Source organism: Gossypium hirsutum, chromosome D06 (assembly GCF_007990345.1).
Source record: "Gossypium hirsutum isolate 1008001.06 chromosome D06, Gossypium_hirsutum_v2.1, whole genome shotgun sequence".
In the NCBI taxonomy this organism is placed as follows: Eukaryota; Viridiplantae; Streptophyta; class Magnoliopsida; order Malvales; family Malvaceae; genus Gossypium; species Gossypium hirsutum.
The window spans coordinates 61,301,545-61,320,368 of record NC_053442.1 but is presented as its reverse complement, the minus strand read 5'-3'; the positions used below and the strand labels follow the sequence as shown (position 1 = coordinate 61,320,368).

General features: G+C 30.8%; 2 protein-coding genes, 1 long non-coding RNA gene and 1 other non-coding gene across 9 annotated transcripts; 2 read left to right on the top strand and 2 right to left on the bottom strand.

Moving 5' to 3' along the window:
* Positions 1-462: 462 nt before the first annotated feature.
* LOC121218595 (uncharacterized) lies at positions 463-3,248 on the bottom strand. Of its 2 annotated transcripts, XR_005915067.1 has the most exons (3): positions 2,817-3,248; positions 1,425-1,494; positions 463-1,323 (listed from the first exon to the last, which is right to left on the bottom strand). It is a non-coding gene; the product is annotated as an uncharacterized lncRNA (long non-coding RNA). The 2 variants fall into 2 exon arrangements; XR_005915066.1 differs by having other exon boundaries at positions 1,425-3,248.
* A 1,940-nt stretch (positions 3,249-5,188) lies between these two features.
* On the top strand, positions 5,189-8,496 carry LOC121218594 (rhodanese-like domain-containing protein 9, chloroplastic). Its single transcript, XM_041096052.1, has 4 exons — positions 5,189-5,268; positions 6,378-6,787; positions 6,877-6,981; positions 7,064-8,496. The coding sequence occupies exons 2-4, from the start codon at positions 6,697-6,699 to the stop codon at positions 7,132-7,134; spliced, it is 267 nt and encodes an 88-aa protein (XP_040951986.1). The 5' UTR covers positions 5,189-5,268; positions 6,378-6,696; the 3' UTR covers positions 7,135-8,496.
* A 3,022-nt stretch (positions 8,497-11,518) lies between these two features.
* Positions 11,519-14,855, top strand: LOC107939535 (uncharacterized). Of its 5 annotated transcripts, none has more exons than XR_005915063.1 (5): positions 11,519-11,714; positions 12,161-12,344; positions 12,591-12,738; positions 12,825-12,929; positions 13,008-14,855. It is a non-coding gene; the product is annotated as an uncharacterized protein (transcript). The 5 variants fall into 5 exon arrangements; XR_005915062.1 differs by having other exon boundaries at positions 11,519-11,732; XR_005915061.1 differs by having other exon boundaries at positions 11,519-12,344; positions 13,008-13,318; positions 13,459-14,855.
* Positions 14,856-16,732: 1,877 nt separating this feature from the next.
* On the bottom strand, positions 16,733-18,531 carry LOC121218593 (uncharacterized). The gene is made up of 2 exons (XM_041096051.1): positions 17,075-18,531; positions 16,733-16,957 (listed from the first exon to the last, which is right to left on the bottom strand). Exon 1 carries the CDS (start codon positions 17,981-17,983, stop codon positions 17,090-17,092), a length of 894 nt encoding a protein of 297 aa, XP_040951985.1. The 5' UTR covers positions 17,984-18,531; the 3' UTR covers positions 16,733-16,957; positions 17,075-17,089.
* Between the last annotated feature and the right edge of the window lie 293 nt (positions 18,532-18,824).

Sequence of the window (18,824 nt, the reverse complement as noted above, 5' to 3'; positions counted from 1 at the left end):
TGCTTTATTATTGGAACTGAATTATTATTGGTAATATGTATAATTATTAGATGCTTTGAAATGATTATCGGAAGCTTGTTGGAGATATATCACATTATTCATTGGTTCTATTTGTAATTTTGGATGATTTGATTCTGGTTATAATGACGTCTATAAGTTAAATTGGTTAACGTTAGCTCATTAATGTTTTGATTTTGATTGGTTATAAATATGAATGTTAGATAAAAATGAAATGTCTGAAAAATTAATTAGTAAACTCCGGTAATACCTCGTACCCTATTTCGGTGTCGAATACGAGTAAGGGGTGTTACATTTAGTCTGAAAATTAATTAGTAAACTCCGGTAATACCTCATACCTTATTTCGGTGTCGAATACGGGTAAGGGGTGTTACAAAATAGACAGGCAGAACTGAGTTTTTGTAAAATCAGTGTGTAACCCAACAGAAATAAACATACAGTTCATACAGAAATCACAGATACAGTCAGATTTAGTCTCGAATCTATCTCCTTTACAGATACAGATAATAGAATCAAATATGCAAAACAGATATATAGAATCCTACCCCCATCCTCTATACACCAACTCCGACCATCTCATCACACCATGTGGGGTTAAAAATACCTAACCATCCCTACACACCATATTGTGTCTTTACGACACATATCAAATAATATGCAGCCAAGCTGCCAGAATATAGGCGAATGTCGCCATACAGATTACTTCATCCACATATACAATTTCCATCCCAGACATAATTATAGATTACAGATAAAGAAATATCATACTTAACGTGCTCGCATACAAATGTCATATATATATAGTAGAATAATCAAACATGTATTACAGTGTCCTACTCAGAGCAAACTATCAGAATATCAAATCACCTAATCTAGGGTTTGGTTAGCCCTTACCGACTCTACGTTAGGCCCACAATTGATCGAAACGATCAGTGCGACCTTAGGGAAAATTTTAGAATTATGGGCCCACATGCCCGTGTGGGCCCACACGCTCAGATTGACTTCACCCGTGTGGCCCATACACCCCGTGTGGCATGTCCGTGTGGCTCATATGCCCAACTTGGCCTAGCCTGTGTGGCCCACACGGCTACATTCACACCACCACATGACCATGTCCTGCGCACGGCTACGCCTTCGTCAAACAAACGGCTGTGTCTCGCACATGGGCAACCACACGGCTAGGCACACTCTCGTGTGACGTCGACATAATACCTTTTTTAACTTTCACCGAAGCTCAATTTTTCGCGTTAGGAGTACACACCTAGTGCAGTTCTGATGCAAAAACACTCCTGAGACCACCAGCACCTAAAATTGACCAATAAATCATCGAATTAGTCGCTTAAATCGATAACAAACCGAACTATCTCGAAATAGATAATCCTTTAATCCACAAAAACTACTTTTACCTTCGAACGAACAACAGTGATTTCGCCTAACTAAAGCACCGATTGGAAACCCTCAGCCCTTAATCTTCTCCTAAACACAAAACGAACCCCGTTAATCAACGATTCACTAACCCAAAATAATAACCACACTTGCCACACTTACCAGAAACACACAAAGAACACTGAAATATAGAGACACGATGAATTATGCAAAAGAGATGTGATAGAATTGGAAAGAACAAAGAAAATTGACAGAAAACCCAAAATGAGAAGAAAAGAATGTCAGAATTTTTTTCTGAAAGAGAGATAAAAATTTTAAAAAAAGTAATACCACATAATTGATAACACGTCCCCTATTTTTCTCCCACTAACCCACTAACTCACAACCACCTCAGAATTTTAGCTTACCGAAACTCTATCAGTCAACAGAGCAAAAATTAACACCTTTGCACACGTAAGGATTCAAACACAAGACCTCCAACACCCTAACTCCTTACCACTTTAACCAGTAGGCTCACTTTTATATAGATTAATAGACAATTTATATAAGCCCACTCAACAAGGGTAAGACTTGGATCTAAAATAACAAAATTTGGCAATAAGGAGACATGAACCCAAGACCTCATATACACACCTAAAATACTTAACCACCAAAGTAGATACACATTTATATTAGATATTTACAGGAAAATAAATAAATTAAGCAGGGCGTTACAGAATTCTCAATAATTAATTTAACTTTAATTAACTAACTAGTCAAAATAAAAATGGAAGACAACCCACAAATTTATACAAGATGAGAATCGAATATAAATCTCAAAGTTATTAAGGCCTCAACCTTACCATTAAGTTAAGGTCTCATTGATGGAAAAAAGGTCATACAAGAGAAGAGAGAATAGAAAACCACCTGTAATGGTCATTGTCCACCAAAAAGCAACACACTCCATGGTACAGAGCCAACGGCTCGAGGCACATCATGCCTGGAAGGGTGCAGAACTGAGATGGAAGAGTTTAGAATGTCCTAGATTGTGGCAGACACTTCTAGTACTCGTTGGAGAAGTCTAGAAAGCCCGAAACATTTTGAAAGGTTATAGAAAGGGCTGGACCCTTGTGGAATAAGGTAAAAGGTTTAAGAAGATCTAGAAACACCCACTTGTATATAACATTAAATATTGTTAGGTGAGAATTCTAGATATTGTTACGGTAGAGACAATTCAAGTTTTTGAGTACATCTATGGCCATGGGACTTTCTATGATGGTAAATGGATGTTTGTGGATGTGATATTTGGATTGTTGGTTAAACTTATACGAAGAAGATAAATGAGCACATTTGATGTTAAGGGAAAAATAACAAAAATGACATTCATAAAAAAATGTGTTAGGTTTTTCCTTGCATAATGCACAACCATATACCTTGTGATCACTAGGATATGGTCTTTGTTGATGAAAAAGACCATAGTATCTTTGTTGATGAAAAAGACCATAGTATGAGTGTCGGGGATAGAGTGGGTGATTAGGAAGTGAAAGGGGTGCCTCTGCACATTGCTTGTGAAGGTGATAATTGCAATGAATACAAGTAAAGCATGTAGCTGAAAGCAGTTCCCCACATCCACCACAGTAAGCTTTGAGACCTTCATTGCTTTACTCTGCCACTAACACCAATGGATGTTCCTCATGAAGAGGATGCTGAATTTGTTGCACCGACTTGTGGTGTCTCTCATTTTCATTCTCCATCTCTATTGATTAATGTGTTTGTGAGAAATGAAGGAAATAATAGGACTGAATAAAGGGGATGAATAAAAGGAGGGATAATTTTGAAGTAGAGGAATGATTGAGAAATGGTAGTTTGAGGAGTTTTGGTTTAACACTATTATTTCTCAATTTTAATAAAAAAGAGAAAAACGAAAAGTGGGATGCAATTAATAATTGAGTAAATATAATAATTTGGATAAAGCGAGATTTGGTAGTGCGAGATTCGATTCGTTTTCTTTTTCTCAAGTATCCAAAGATTATCACTTCTAAAAAAAAAATTAAAGTATTGTGGTTTGCTTAATTGTAAGCACAAAGAATTTTAGTTTTGGTAATTAAAAGGGAAGACTACAAAACTTTGAATAGATTTTATGCATATGAATGATATTAAAGAACAAGAAATGAAGAATTAAGAGACATTATCACCACCATATGATTTTAATAAAGACGATTATATATATATTTGATAAAGATGATAATAGATCACATATATGCCATTTTTGTAATAAAATTCTAATATGAAATTGCATAATTTCTTTATTAATGAATTAAGTCTAAATATTACTATTTGAATCCAAAATAATAATTATCCAAATATGATTAATATATGAATTTGGTAAGTTAAAAAATTAAAAATAATTTTTTAAAAATGTAAATTGAATCATTCAAATCCAAATATGTTTCTTAAAATAAATAATTTATTTAGTATAGAATTACAATTTGTAGCTTAAGTATATCATACCAATAAGTGTTGGGTATTATGATAAGACACATTACACTCTTAAGCGAAGAACGTAGGTTTGAACCTGGAAGATGACATTATTAAAAGAGGCAATCACAAACCGAGAACATGAACAAGAAAACGAACTTTAAAAATAGTAAAAAAAAATTCATTATTTATAATAATAACTTAATTATTTTAAATATTTTATTAACAAATTTATGCTTTTTTATAATAGTTTTTACATTTTATTAACAATTTTAATAATTTCTATATTTCAAAATAGTTTTCATAATTTTACAATTTTTATTTTTTGTAATTTTAATAATGATTAATGTCATACTTTTTGTTATTTTAATAATTATTAATGCTTTTTTTGTTCAATTTTTAATAATTTTTATAGTTTATATATTTTATTTCATTTATAATGTGTTTTTATATGTTTTTGTACTTTTATATGTTTTTATAAATTTATAATATTTTAAATTTGTATATATTTGTATTATTTTTATATTAATTTTAATATAAAATATCATATTTCCTTGCATAGCACAATCTTGGTGTGCCACATGGCGAAAACAACCCTTAAAAATAGTTATTGTTGCTCTTTAATGATTGACCGCTAACTTTAACAGTTAAATGATAAATTAAAATATGTTCAATAGCTCAATCAAATAAAAAAAAAAGAAGTATAAGGGCTTAATTATTTTTTGAAAAAATTTAGGGGCTTTTAAACATCCTTTAGCCTTAATTTTTACATCATAGTTAAAAAAAATTTAATATATCAAACGTATCATACACTCAAAAAATTTCTTAAAAGAAAAGACAATTAAATACAAAGTAAAATTTATATGTTACAAAAAATCCAAACAAAGTAAAGCATTTCTACAAGAATAATATTTTGCTTTCTTTATTAAAGTAAAAATTATTCTTTTGTTTTACTTGCAAATTAGGTAACTATTTTGGTTCTTTACGGATTTAAGATTACTTAAACATGCTATGAATACATGGACAATAGTCGAAAACCATAAAAAACTATTATACTTGCATGTTCCACTCGAAATTATTGTTATTTATATATTCTTATATATCTAATTCACCCATCAATCGAGGTAAACGAGATGCTTTACTTTTGCTAATTAGGAGTACAAAAAATTTAAATATAAAGAATTTTACTTTTACTAATTAAAAAGTATTTTGCTTTGATTAATTGTAAGCCCAGAGAATATTACTTTTTGGTAATTAAAAGGAAGCACGTCTTATTCTCAAAAAATAAATGTTCTCTTTGGTGTTTTTGGATATAAGTTAACTGTTTCTGATATTTGAATCTTGCAGGCTGCACCAACTAGCTCCTCTAGGCTAGCTCTTGAAGCATCAACAACAACGCCATCAAGGGTTAGATTTTTTTCCTACTCCAAAAGTCATTGTCTATTTCTATTATTATATATAGTTTTTGTGGTTGTTTTTATTTTTCTAGAAAATATGTTTGGTAGTTAATGGATTAAATATTAAAAATAAATAATGGTCCAATTAAGATCAATAAAAACCATTTATGTTTTAGTCATTCAATTTTAAAAAATTATAAAATGATCCTTAAATTATTTTAAAGTTTTTATTTAAGTCACTTAATTATCACGGCTTCTTTGTTCGCACTATGAAAGCTTTCCTTACCCTTCTCTTCCATTGTTCGGTTTTTTTCATGAAACAATTCTAAATGTATATATTTAATCCATTTGACTATTAAGAAAATTCAAATATATATATTTTTGTAAATAAATCTAAATAAAAAATATTATGTTTATTATTAAAAAATTTAATTCAAGTGAGGGCGAGATAGATGTCATAATACAAAGAATAAATGCCATCAAAGTTTGCAAAATTGGGCCAATGATCCAGTCGGTTAAACCACCAATTCTTGATTTGGTCAATCCAACCAACTCATTTGGTTTGGTTAAATAATATATATTAAAAAAAATTGATTCAATCTTATCACGAATCCTAAATATGCATGAACTAGAAAAATAATAAAATAAAAATAAACATATAATTATTTAAAATATTTAAATTTCGGAATATTCCAAAAATTCATTTCAAAATTTTCAAGAATAAGTTTTATAAAACATTCAAAACCATATTTATTAATCCAATATTAACCACACTTCAAATTAGTTTTGAAACACTAATTATTTTAAAATTTATTTAAAAAAATTAAAGAAATTAAGATATTCACCTAATAATGATTAATCCTCTAATCGCAAGTGTTCTCTAAAATGATAAATGATTGATCATGAAATGTAGTCTAAAGGGGAATCAAACCCTCTACCACATTAATGTTTTTTTATTAAGTGATAAATTTATCAAAAACATTAATATTATAAAATTTGATATTTAAATTAGGAAGTGAAACAAGATTTTTCTCCTCTGTTTTTTAACTATTTGATATTTAAATTAGGTATATTTTGATAATTAAATTAAACTTTTACTATTTATTTCTTTGAATGAAGGATTATTGTGTGTGTTTGAATTATGAGTTCCGCAAATCAAGTTGAAAAGGGGGAAATTCCAGATTCTATTTACGTTTGGTAATGTGCTGGAAGCGGAATTGTGGGGCATTTTTCATGCTCGCTCCATTCAAGAAGGTAGTGGTGGAATGTGACAGTTCCCAAGCTGTCCAGCTGTTGAATGATGGCCAGGCTGCTTCTCATAACTTGGCATTGGTTAGAAATATACTACAACTGTGCGGACATGGTTGGGATATTTGCATTGTCCATCTCCCACCCCACGGACTGCCAATCAAGTGGCTGGCAAAACTAAGGGTTTAACATGGGTTTCGAGCTGCAAATTTTTGTTTCCCCTCCTGCTGGTGTTTGGAATATAGCGTGTATAACGTCAGGGCTTCAAACTGTAAAACCAGGTTAAACATCGACTGCTTGCTGTTGTAATGACCATATGCTTGTGATGTAGGCAAGGACCAAAGCATGAAATAGTTCTTGTTTTTTGCAGGCACATTTGATTCCATAGGTAGAACTAAGTTGCAAGGTGCATGCAAAGCTGGTTTGGTGACAATTCAAGGCAAGAACTCAGCTGTGCTCGGAACTGTACTCATCTGTAAGTGATTCAATAGCCATCAAAAACTTTTGTTGAAGTTCCTTAATTTTCTCTTTTAATCTAACCTCATGAAATGGCGCAGCCGCATATCTGTTTATAACTTTGTTCCCAGATCAAGCGGAGAAGCTGCTTCAGATGAGTCTAGCAAGGTAGCCATTGCAAAATGAGCCTGTGTTATATTTTACCCAACTAACATCCGAGGCAGTCCAAGATGAGTCCTTATCCCTGCCGCAATAGTAAGAAATGTCCATGCAACAACTTAGATTTGACCACCAAGATGGTTCCTTACAAAATGGCTTTAGTCATCAAGCTGACAAATGATTTTATCTCCTCTCTAGGAGACCATCTCTAGGGTAGAGATGGTGTGTCTAAGATCATTAACCATCTCTTCTAAAGACAAGCCTCCAAGAGTAATGGTCAAATCTCTCATCTAAAAAATATGTTTGGCAGTTAATGGACTAAATATTTAAAAAAAATTTTAAATATTCAAATTAAGATGAAGCTTTTGATTATTTATATAAAAATATTTTTTTAGGAAGAATTACACTTAAGGTTTTTAAACTATTAGTAAGCTTAAGTTTATAAAATAATTATTGAAATATTCTAAAATTTTCATATAAGTCACTTAATTATTCGAAAGGCCTTTTTTAAAATCATTACTGTATGGATTCTTTGTTCTCATAGCAAAAGTTTTCACTCTTTTTTTTTTTTTCATTGTTCAGTTTTTTTCATTAAAATATAAACAACATAAAATAGTCACTTTAAAATAAGACATATCCTATTTTGATCACTCTAATTTTTTCTCAATTTAATTATTTTAATTAAATAATTGAATAAAATAATCACTGGGGTTAAATTTTTCGTTTTCTTCTTATGAGTTATTTTTTATTTTGATGAGACCAGGTGAGTTCATCTACTTTCAAAAACCTTGACAGCCTGGATAATATATAGTATAGAAATGGGTCCATTCACTCATTTTCTATTATTATTATTATATATAATTTTGGTGTTTGTTCTATTTTTCTTAAAAAAATTGTTGACAGTTAATAGATAAAATATTTTCTCAAATTAAGATTAAACTTTTAGATTACTCATATAAAAAAACATTTTTTTTAAAAATTGTCCAACAAATGTTGAAAGGGTAAATGACTACTTGAAAAAAATATAAAAGAAATAAAACTTAATAACTTTTATTTCAGCCTTTTATATAAAAAAAATCCTAACAAAGTAAAGCATTTCTACAAGAATAATACTTTGCTTTCTTTATTAAAGTAAAAATTGTACTTTTCTTTTATTTGTAAATTAGGCTACTACTTTGATTCTTTATGGCTTTAAGAGTACTTAATAATGCCATGAATACATGGATAACAGTCGAAAACCATAAGAAATTATTATGTTTGCATGTTTTACTCGATATATGTTGACACGTCGCTTATTTTAGAGTTAACACGTGTATACTCAATGTAAGTTCCTCTATACATGATGTGAATCCTTGAATAATAAATGTTCGCCCATTTATAGTCAAACTCCTTACCACATTCATGTTTTATATTAAATGAGAAATTTTCCCCAAAATATTATAACTCTACAATATTGTATATAATAAAGTTTGGTTTTTATATTCATTTAAATTACCAAGTGAAACAAGATTTTTCTCATCTCTTTATAGGTATTATTTTTGAACAATTTCATTTCAATTTAAAATTGAGAAAGAAAATATCTTCTCTAATTTCTAAAAATAAATTAAACGTCTTTATTATTTATTTTTTTAGAATTACGGATTATTGTGTGTTTGAATTATGGGTTTCGCAACCCAAATTGAAAAGTGCAGTTGAGAATAATTAAATTAATTAAGATAATTTAAATAAGAAATAATTCAAATCTTACAAACTCAAACAAATCATAGATGAATCCCAAAGTAATATTGAATCAAATCATACAAACCCAAATCAATTGTTAAACCTCCAAATTTCATTTCGATTTCAGTTTAATCCTTAGCTTGTTTAATTTCAATTGTTTTTTTTTATTTTTTTAAATAAAAAGATTTTATTAAATATTTCATTTAACATTTTATTTATTTATTTACTTATCTTTAACTTTTAATCTAACTTATATGAGTTTTTATTTATTTATTTTTTGATTGACTTGTTTATTTTATTTTTGCCTATCATTAGTGCCATTTTATTCCGTTATTTATTTATTTGCTATTTTTTCAAATACTTTCAAGCTTTTGGGGTCATTATTTTTATGGTTGTTGTTGTTATTATTGCCATTTGTACCATTACTTTTATTCATGCATGTTAGTATCAAGGCTATATATAATTATTTTATTATGTATATCATTTTATGATTATTTCAAATACATGTTGTATTATTACTATTAGTTATGTATGACCCTTTTCGTTTCAAGTAAATTTTTTTTAAATATAATCCAAATTGCATATATACTACTTTTAAACATTTCATCCATTCTTACTTAAATTCAAAAAATAAAAATTTTCAAAATAAGGAAATATTTTGCATTTTAGAAATTTGAGAAATCGTACCCTAACTTATGGGGGTTTCGGTTTTCTCGTTAAACCTAAATGGCAAAATATCCTTTTAAATTTTAAAATACGAAATTTCAATAAAAATTAAAGGCAAGCTTATTCTCTAAGGTTCCAAATATCGTGTCCTAACTTATGAGATGTGGTATTTCGTTACTTTGAGACGAGTGAGTCTTTAACTCCCTTTTCGATTTATTCAAGTATTTTTTAATAAAATTAATAAAAAGGGATCGTATTTTAAATTTCTTTTCGAATTTTTAACTTTCGACATTAAAACATTAAGTAATCAATTAGGTACCAATTTTGGCGTAACAAGGGTGCTAATCCTTCCTTGTACGTAACTGACTCTCGAACCCAATTTTTGGATTTTCGTGGACCGAAAATATTATTTTAGTAAATCAAACAGTTTATTTAAAACAATCAAATTACGAGGTAATTCGATCACACCTCACAAAATTAAAAAAAGGATTGGTGGCGACTCCCATGTTCGTTTTCTTTACAAAATTAAACTCGACCCCCGTTTTCCAAAAAAATGGTTTCGACAAGCAATTAACAGCATTGATGATTGAAAATTTATTTTTTACTCATTTAGAGTGCTTACCACAGGTTTAGGCTTAGTAACCCCAACGGCATTTGCGGTGGATGACATAATTGCATGCAGACTTTTCACACTTGAGAATTTCTTCTTGGCAAAGCTTATCACAATAAAAGCATTCAGGGTAGCCCTCGACATTCCTAAAAAAATTAAGATCATGATTATGTTTGTAATAATAAAAAGGCACTATGCTCAGATCCTTTAGAAATAAAAATTCTCCGAGAACACATTTGAGATGAACAGAAGTATCACAAATTGAATAAGAATAATACCAAAGGCTTGGATCTCTTTCTTGTTCACAAATATCACAATAAGATTGCTCCTTATCATCATGATAAGTAAGGTTTAGCATGTGTTCATCAATTTTGTGAAGAGCTGAATGTGATAATGTTAACCATGCAAAATTCAAAGTAAATCTGCACTTTCCACATCTAAATGCACCACGCCAACACTTGATATGCCACAACCATTACAATTCTCCTAAATCAAAAAAGAGAAAATGTTTGGACATGCAACCAAAATGGCATTACAAATACTACTACTTCCTCCCAGTATTCATTATATTTGGAGACCAGCTCGTGAGTAAATATGGTGTGTCTAGGATCATTAAGCATCTCTTCCCAATTGAAGATTTTTTCTAAAGACAAGCCTCTAACTGTAATGGTCAAAGCTCTCATCTATTGAATAATCATGGACTGCAATGAACTATATGTTCTCCTTTATCTCTATTCAGTTCTTTGGTGTCAAGATTTCATTATGCTTATAAAAAATCATTTTTTAAAATTCATTTGGTTTGATTAAATAAATGATTAAAAATTTATAAAAAAATTAATTGTTTTAAAAAAAATAGAAAATTTCATATTTTGTTAAAATTATTTAAAGAAATTAGGATATCCATCCTGAGCGTCACAACAGTGATTGATCATCTTGTCACGAGTATTCTCTAAAATGATAGACGATTGATCACAGAATGCAGTCAACTCCCTACCACATTTATGTTTTTTATTGAATGACAAATTTATCCCAAAACATTACAACTCTACGTTGTATATAATAAAGTTTGGAATTTATATTCATTTAAATTATAAAGTGAAACAAGATTTTTCTCATCTCTTTTTAGGCATATTTTTGAACAATTTTCGGTTTTAAATTGAGAAAGAAAAGTGGGATGCAATTAATAATTTGGATAAAGCAAGATTTGGTAATAAAGCGGGATATGAAATCTAGTTGGGATTGGATTGGTGTGAATTCCTAAGGTTTACAAACATTTGGGGGATTACTATAATGTTTTCGAAGTTTGGAGCATGACTGCAATTTTTCAAAGTTGGACAAATTAGAAGGAAAGCTAAAAAGGTGTGATTTGATTCAAATATAGGTTCCCTGGAAGACTAATACCTTAATCGCCATTTTTTTGCTAAATTTTGTTGTTGAATTGTACATATTGTTTTTTGGAGTGGTCTTGCCGAAATTAAGAATCAAGTGGTTGGGATATTTGCATTGTCCATCTTACTTGGAGTGCGAATCAAGTGGCTGGCAAAACAGGGGGTTTAACATGGGTTTCGAGCTGCAAATTTTTGTTTCCCCTCCTGCTGGTGCTTGGAATTTGCTTTGTCAGGATGTTTTTGAGATCTTGCTCACTATAATTTTTTGATATCATTCTTTATTCAAATAAAATTAGGATCATGCTTTTTAGTTTGGCCAAAGGATGTAGGAGTAGTTCTACCAGTTTGATCCCTTCAACCCAATTTGGTTTTATGCTTGTGTACGTGTGGCTTGAAATGCTCTGTTTTGTCCATGTGCATGTGCATGAACAATTAAATCTTAGTTATTACAGATGGCGAGTTCAATGTGATTCAAACTAATTTCACCCATATGTAATTAACAACTTATTCAGGGGAAACATTAATTTAGTTTGGCATATGCTTTGTTTGGCTTGTTTAGGTACCTTATAGACTGTTTAGGTGTACAATTAATAAATGATCTCAATGTTTTGAGCATCTCTCTTACTCTCTATTTCTTTATGTCTTTGTAACATCAGGTAGACTATGCATGTACACCTGAGGAAGTTCACCAGCAATTCCAATCTTGTGCTCAGGGTAACAATTTTGACAGACAAGTTTGGTCAACCTAAAGGATTTTCCTATGTTGAATCTGTTGAAGTTGATGCTGATCAAAGTGCTCTACTGTTAAATGAATCAGAATTGCATGGTCATCAGATGCAGGTTTGTAACTTGATCTACATGTGGATTATTACTTCATTAAATACAACCCTTTATTATAGAAACCAACATACGGCATAAATTATTAGCATGATGGGAAAATCGACAAATGGTTCACTCATTTTATCCTGATTTTCTTGTGCAATTTTGGAGGTCGGGTTCCTTCTCTGTTTACTTTGCATTTGTACAATTAGCTTCATTGATTATGCTCACTTAATTTGCAACTTAAAAGTGGTTTTATGGGTTCAGTCTGTTTTACTCTGTTGAGTATGCATTGGACATGGGTGTCCCACATGCTTAATGAAAAGATGGACTTCTGCAGCCAATAAATTGGAGCAAGCTGGTTTTCAGAATATAGCATGTATAACAACACCAGGGCCTCAAACTGTAAAACCAGGTTAAATATCAACTGCTTGCCGTTGTAATGACCGTGGTTGTGATGTATGCAGGGAGCAAAGCATGAAATAGTTCTTGTTTTTGCAGGTACGTTTGATTCTGTAGGTACAACTAAGTTGCAAGGTGCTGTCAAAGCTGGTTTGGTCACAATTCAAGGCAAGAATTTAGCCGTGCTTGGAACTGCACACATTTGTTAGTGATTCAATAGCCATAAAAAACTTCCGTTGAAGTCCTTTTTCTCTTTTAATCTAACCTCATGAAATGGCGCAGGCGCGTATCTGTCTATAACTTCGTTCCCAGATCAAGCGGAGAAGCTGCTTCAGATGAGTCTTGCAAGGTAGCCATTGCAAAATGAGTCCGGGTTATACTTTACCCAACTAACATCCGAGGCAGTCCAAAATGATTATACCACCAAGATTTGACCACCAAGATGATTCCTTACAAAATTGCTTTAGTCATCAAGCTGCCAAATGATTTTATCGGCTCTCTAGGAGACCAGCTCGTGAATAGAGATGGTGTGTCTAAGATCATTAAGCATCTCTTCCCAATCGAAGATTTCTTCTAAACACAAGCCTCCAAGAGTAATCGTCAAATCTCTCATCTACTGGATAATCATGGACTGCAATGAACCATATCTTCTCCTTTATCTCTCTTTCTTTCTTTGGTTTCAAGATTTCACTACGGTTATAAATAAATTGTTTCTGATATTTGAATCTTGCAGGCTGCACCAACTAGTCCCTCTAGGCCGGCTCTTGAAGCACCAGCAAGAACACGATCAAGGGTTAGATAGTTGTGCTGAAGTGTCAGATAATACTTTTCTATAGTTGGTTTGAGAGTTGAGAGCATAAAGCATAAAATTTGGTTGATTGGTTCTCTGATTAATGACTTCCAGCATCCTATTTAAATTGCCAGCCATATAACTTATTTCATTGCTCTAAAAATGTCAAACCGACTAACCGAATTTGACCGGTTCGAAAAGTTCTTAGCTTCTTAGGAAGAAGTTCTTAGCTTCTTCTTTATTGCTCTAAAAAGTTCGTTTTTATTGCTCTAAAAATGTAATATACTTATTAGTTTGAATAGGTGATAAACAGTGAACCTGTCTCGGGTGGCTCTGCTGCATCTGTATCAACCTGGGAATGTGTTGTGTCACCTGGGAGCGATACTTGTGGAAGCGTGAGGCAGACATTATTTTGCGGCCAAGTTGGCTTGAAGCCTGATTGCGCATAGAAACTGTTTGATAAAATGCTTAAGAAAAGCTTGTGTCTATTGCTGCCTGACATTGTTCCGCTCAGAAACTTGACATATTAAGTTGGCAATTTTTTATAAGAAAAATCTTTAGGCTTTCATTCTTGCTCACACTTTGATGACTGCAAACCCATTCTTAATATCTAAACTGTTTATAACAACATATCTAGGAGTTTTGTTTGGATTGAATTGAGGAAAATGTTTTTCTAATGTTTTCCTAACGTTGAAGAAATTGGATCGGATTGGATAAACACAGAAGCTCGTCCTGAAGATCCAATACTTATCTTGAGCTCGTTGAAGTTATTATCTAAAATAGGATCCGTTAGTTTCAATCCTGGAATTAGTTTTTCTGAACAATAAAGATGTTAACATAGAATAAGTAGAAAAATGTGCTTTTGAGGTTTGATGCTAGCAGGAGAAAAGCTTAGTCAAATGGAAGAGGCGAATGAGTCGAATTCCGGCATTGTTTAACATGCAGAGTTGAAAGCTGGCAACATGAGAATCCGGGCTGTTTGATGTTGGAACCGGTGACAATCGTTATCTTCCAAATGGAGTTGTGCTTGGTGAGGTTATATTCTCAGTTTAGTAAGGGTGTGATTTAGAGGGGATAGCTAGTAGCTTTAAGCATTTGTATTCTGAGAGCAAGTAGATTTTCATGTATCTAGAGAGTCGTCGGATTATCGTATCTTTTCATTGGAGACTTGTGGCATCTTTGCTTATCTTTGTGTAATCATGCAACTCTCTCCGTGTAATCCTATGTTAAATGTTAGTAGCTTTGTATTAGGAGTCAGTGTCAAATATTCGATATGTTGGATATGAATATGTTTCATTCATCGTGTTCTTAAGATATGTGAATTGTATTCATATATTCAATATATATGAGTAGTTTATGATCGTCGGATATGACTAGACTAGAGATCAAAATGAGAGAATCTGACTAACAGTATCAAAATACATGGTGCTATTCAAGTTTTTGTTCTCATACTTAAAACTTATTGATTGATTTATTTTTATTGTATTATATATATATTCAAACAGGGATGTGGGGTTGAAATAAGAAACAAGAATATGCCAAAATAATTGGTAGTAAACCTTAATATAATCAAGAATCACACCTTTGAACTATAGTTATGATTTTATTGTATGCATTTCCTCATACATGCTTTTCATATATATATATATATGAATTGTATCGATAGATTTGATGAAATCAAGAACTAGTGATTGATTTGATCCAATTCTAAAATTATTGACCATGAGAGCTTGTGTCTAGAGGATAATTTAATCATTTGATAATAATAGGTATAGAAATTACCCATGATTTTCTATTATTATATATAAATCATTTTTTAGGGGAAAGTAGGTTGAAAATTATTAAATTATGAGTCAGTTTATATCTTTCAACTTTAAAAAATTATAAAATAATTATAGAATTATTCTAAAGTTTTCATTTAAGTCACTTAATTATTCAAAATCTAAACAATATAAAATAGTCACTTTAAAATAAAATTTGTCCTATTTTGATCACTATAATTCTTTTTTCAATTTAGTTATTCTAATTACTATAATTAGGTGAAATAATCATTGCCGTTAAATATTTGTATATAATTTAGAAATGGGTGCTGATTTTCTATCATTCTCTATTTCTATTGTTCTATATAATTTTTTAAAATATTTTTGATAAAATTACATAATGAAATTAAGATTAAACTTTTGATTATTCATATAAAAAAATAATTTTTTAAAATTGTCCAATAAATGTTAAAAGAGTAAATGATAATTAAATCAAATACTACTTGAAAAGATATCAAAAAATTAAAACTTAATAACTTTTATTTGAGCATTTTATAAAAAAATATTTTTATACGGCAATTTTGAAAGATTTAATATATTTTACCATTACAAAAAAACTCAAAAAATATTTATATAAATAAATCTAAATAAAAAAAATATTAAGTTTATTATTAAAATTTTAATTTAGAGGGCGAGGTAGATGTCACAATACAAAGAACAAAATTTGAAAAGTCTAACCTATTATGCCACTAAAGTTTGCAAAATCGGACTAATGACCCAATTAATCAAACCACCAATTCATTTGGTTTCACTAAATAAATGATTAAAAATTTATAAAAAATAAGATATATATATATATATATATATAAAATTTCAATTCAATCTAATAATGAATCCTAAACATGCACAATAAAAAGAACTTAAAAAATAATTTAAAAATTGTCATTATTTATAATTATAATTTAATTATTTAAGATATTTAAGTTTCGAAATAGTCCAAAAATTCATTTCAAAATTTTTAAGAAAATACCTAACTACTTTATAAGTTTTATAAAACATTCAAAACCATATTTATTAATCCAATATTAACCATACTTAAAAACATTATTCAGATTAATACAAAAAATAATAGAATGTAGGCTTTATGTTTTGAGAAACTAATTATTTTAAATAAAAATCAGAAATTTTCATATTTGTTAAAATTATTTAAAGAAATTAAGATATCCATCATGAGCGTAACAACAGTAATTAATCATCTTGTCACGAGTATTTTCTAAAATGATAGACAATTGATCACGGAATGTAGTCAACTCCCTAACACATTTATGTTTTTTATTAAATGATAAATTTATCCCAAAATATTATGACTCTACATTACAACCCAAGCTGAAAAGTAGGAAGTCCATTTCAAAAATTCGTGGCTTCTAAAACCCATAAATCAATACTATTGAGAATAATTAAATTAATTAAGATAATTTAAATAAGAAATGATTCAAATCTTACAAACCCAAACAAATCATAGATGAATCCCAAAGTAATATTGAAATCAAATCATACAAACCCAAATCGATCTTAAACAAAGTAACAATGAAACCAAATCACATTTAGAATTCGAGCATCCTTTGTGAACTCCTTTGATAAAAAAAAAATCCTTTGGTGCTTTTCATTTGAATAAATCACATCTACAACCATGAACACAATTAGAGCTGATGTTGATAATAAAAACAAAATCATGAAATAATAGCAATCAACAACATTGATGATTGAAAAATAATTTTTTAATCATTTAGAGTACTTACCACAAAGCTTTAGGCTTAGTTATCCCAACGACATTTGTATTTGCAGTGGACAATATAGTTGCATGTAGGCGTTTCACACTTTAGAATTTCTTCTTGGCAAAACTTTCCACAAGGAGAGCATTCAGGGAAGCCCTCGACCTTCCTAAAAAATTTAAGATCATGATGATGATGATTGCGATAAAAATAAGAAGGCATTATGCTCCCATCCTTTAGAAATGGAAATTGTCCAAGAACACATTCGGGATGAGCAGAAGTATCATAGATTGAACAAGAATAATACCAAAAGCTTGGATCTCTATATTGCTCACAAATATCACAATAACTTTGCTCCTTATCATCATGATAAGTAAGCTTTAACTTGTGTTCATCAATTTTGTGAAGAGCTGAATGTGGTAATGTTAAGCATCCAAAATCCAAAGCAAATCTGCACTTTCCACATCTGAATGCACCACGCCGACACCAGATGCCACAACCATTACATTTCTCCCTGTATTTGAAATCAAAAAAGAGAAAGTGTTGGTGTCTTTCACATTCAATGATATCAGCAACTTTAGCACACCTTATGCAAATTTCTAAATATCCTCCAATTTCGTAGAAGAAACCACTACAAGATCGACGGCAAAAGTTACACCATTTGAAGCTGTCAAAATTAAGGGTGGCATTGCTGTGATGAAACCAATGTTGCTTGAATCTTGGCAATTCAGCACAGGTTTTATGAAGAAAAAAGGGGCATTCTGAACAATAATAGAAAATATTTGAGATAGGTAGCATGCACCCATCACATTTTCTATCATTTTCCTCCTCCATCTTGTCTGCTAACACCAAGCAATGTTGATGACTCAAATGTTCAATCTTTGCAGCTTCCCCAGCTTCATTCACCCCAATAACACGAATGATGGAAGACTGCATAGATTTTTCTTCAAGCTCCTCACATTGCTTTTCGTCCTCAATTAACTCGTACAACTCTTCATCCTCTAAGACACAATTCACATGGACAACATAATTGCAACCTTGTTTTACACAAGAGTAACTCCCACGCTCTAGTCTCACTTCATTGAAACAAATCTTGCAATCTTGCTTTGTAAGCTCTTGTGTTTGAAGAAAATATTTGTGAAAAATGCAGTGAGCATGTCGAGAAAATTTGATAATGCGTGGGAGCGAAATGCATTCCTTATGGACTACAATGTAACATTTCAAACATATATAAGAAATATAATTTCCCTCGGTATCACATGCATCACAAATGAATGAACCTTGTCTCCAAAGCAAGGAGAATGGATGTTGATGGCTTCTTTTTTCTTCAATAATGGACCTCAACAAAGCGCATTCAAGGTTGATGTTAAAATGGCAAAGAGAACAGCCATAAAAAGCTCCAGAATGTTCCTTTTGGCATAGGTTGCAAAAATGGTTGCGATCACTATAATGAAGGAAAATAGGGTGTATGTGATGGTGTTGCGCGGAAGCGTGTGAAAGAGTAAAATTATTGTACTGAAAAATCACACTAAGTTCAATTCCCAGGAAAGAGAGGTGGATCACGAGGATCGCTTACATACCAGATCTTTCCTAGCCAGAATATCCCTCTATCGTAATTTAATAGCACAATAAATCACTACAATGACACTTGCAAAATATGCAAAACAAAAATAAAGAACACTAGAATTTTAACGAGGTTCAGCAAATTTTGCCTACGTCCTCGGGCACTACCAAATATATTTCACTCCAAAAATACAAGTGAAAGTTTACAAATAGG

Excerpts from the sequence above, each read along its gene's own strand:
- LOC121218594 (XM_041096052.1), top strand. The coding sequence starts at position 6,697 with ATGGGTTTCGAGCTGCAAATTTTTGTTTCCCCTCCTGCTGGTGTTTGG. Across the intron at positions 6,788-6,876 it reads GCTTCAAACTGTAAAACCAG|GCACATTTGATTCCATAGGT; the intron begins GTTAAACATCGA and ends TGTTTTTTGCAG. Across the intron at positions 6,982-7,063 it reads GCTCGGAACTGTACTCATCT|CCGCATATCTGTTTATAACT; the intron begins GTAAGTGATTCA and ends GAAATGGCGCAG.
- LOC121218593 (XM_041096051.1), bottom strand. The coding sequence starts at position 17,983 with ATGCAGTCTTCCATCATTCGTGTTATTGGGGTGAATGAAGCTGGGGAA.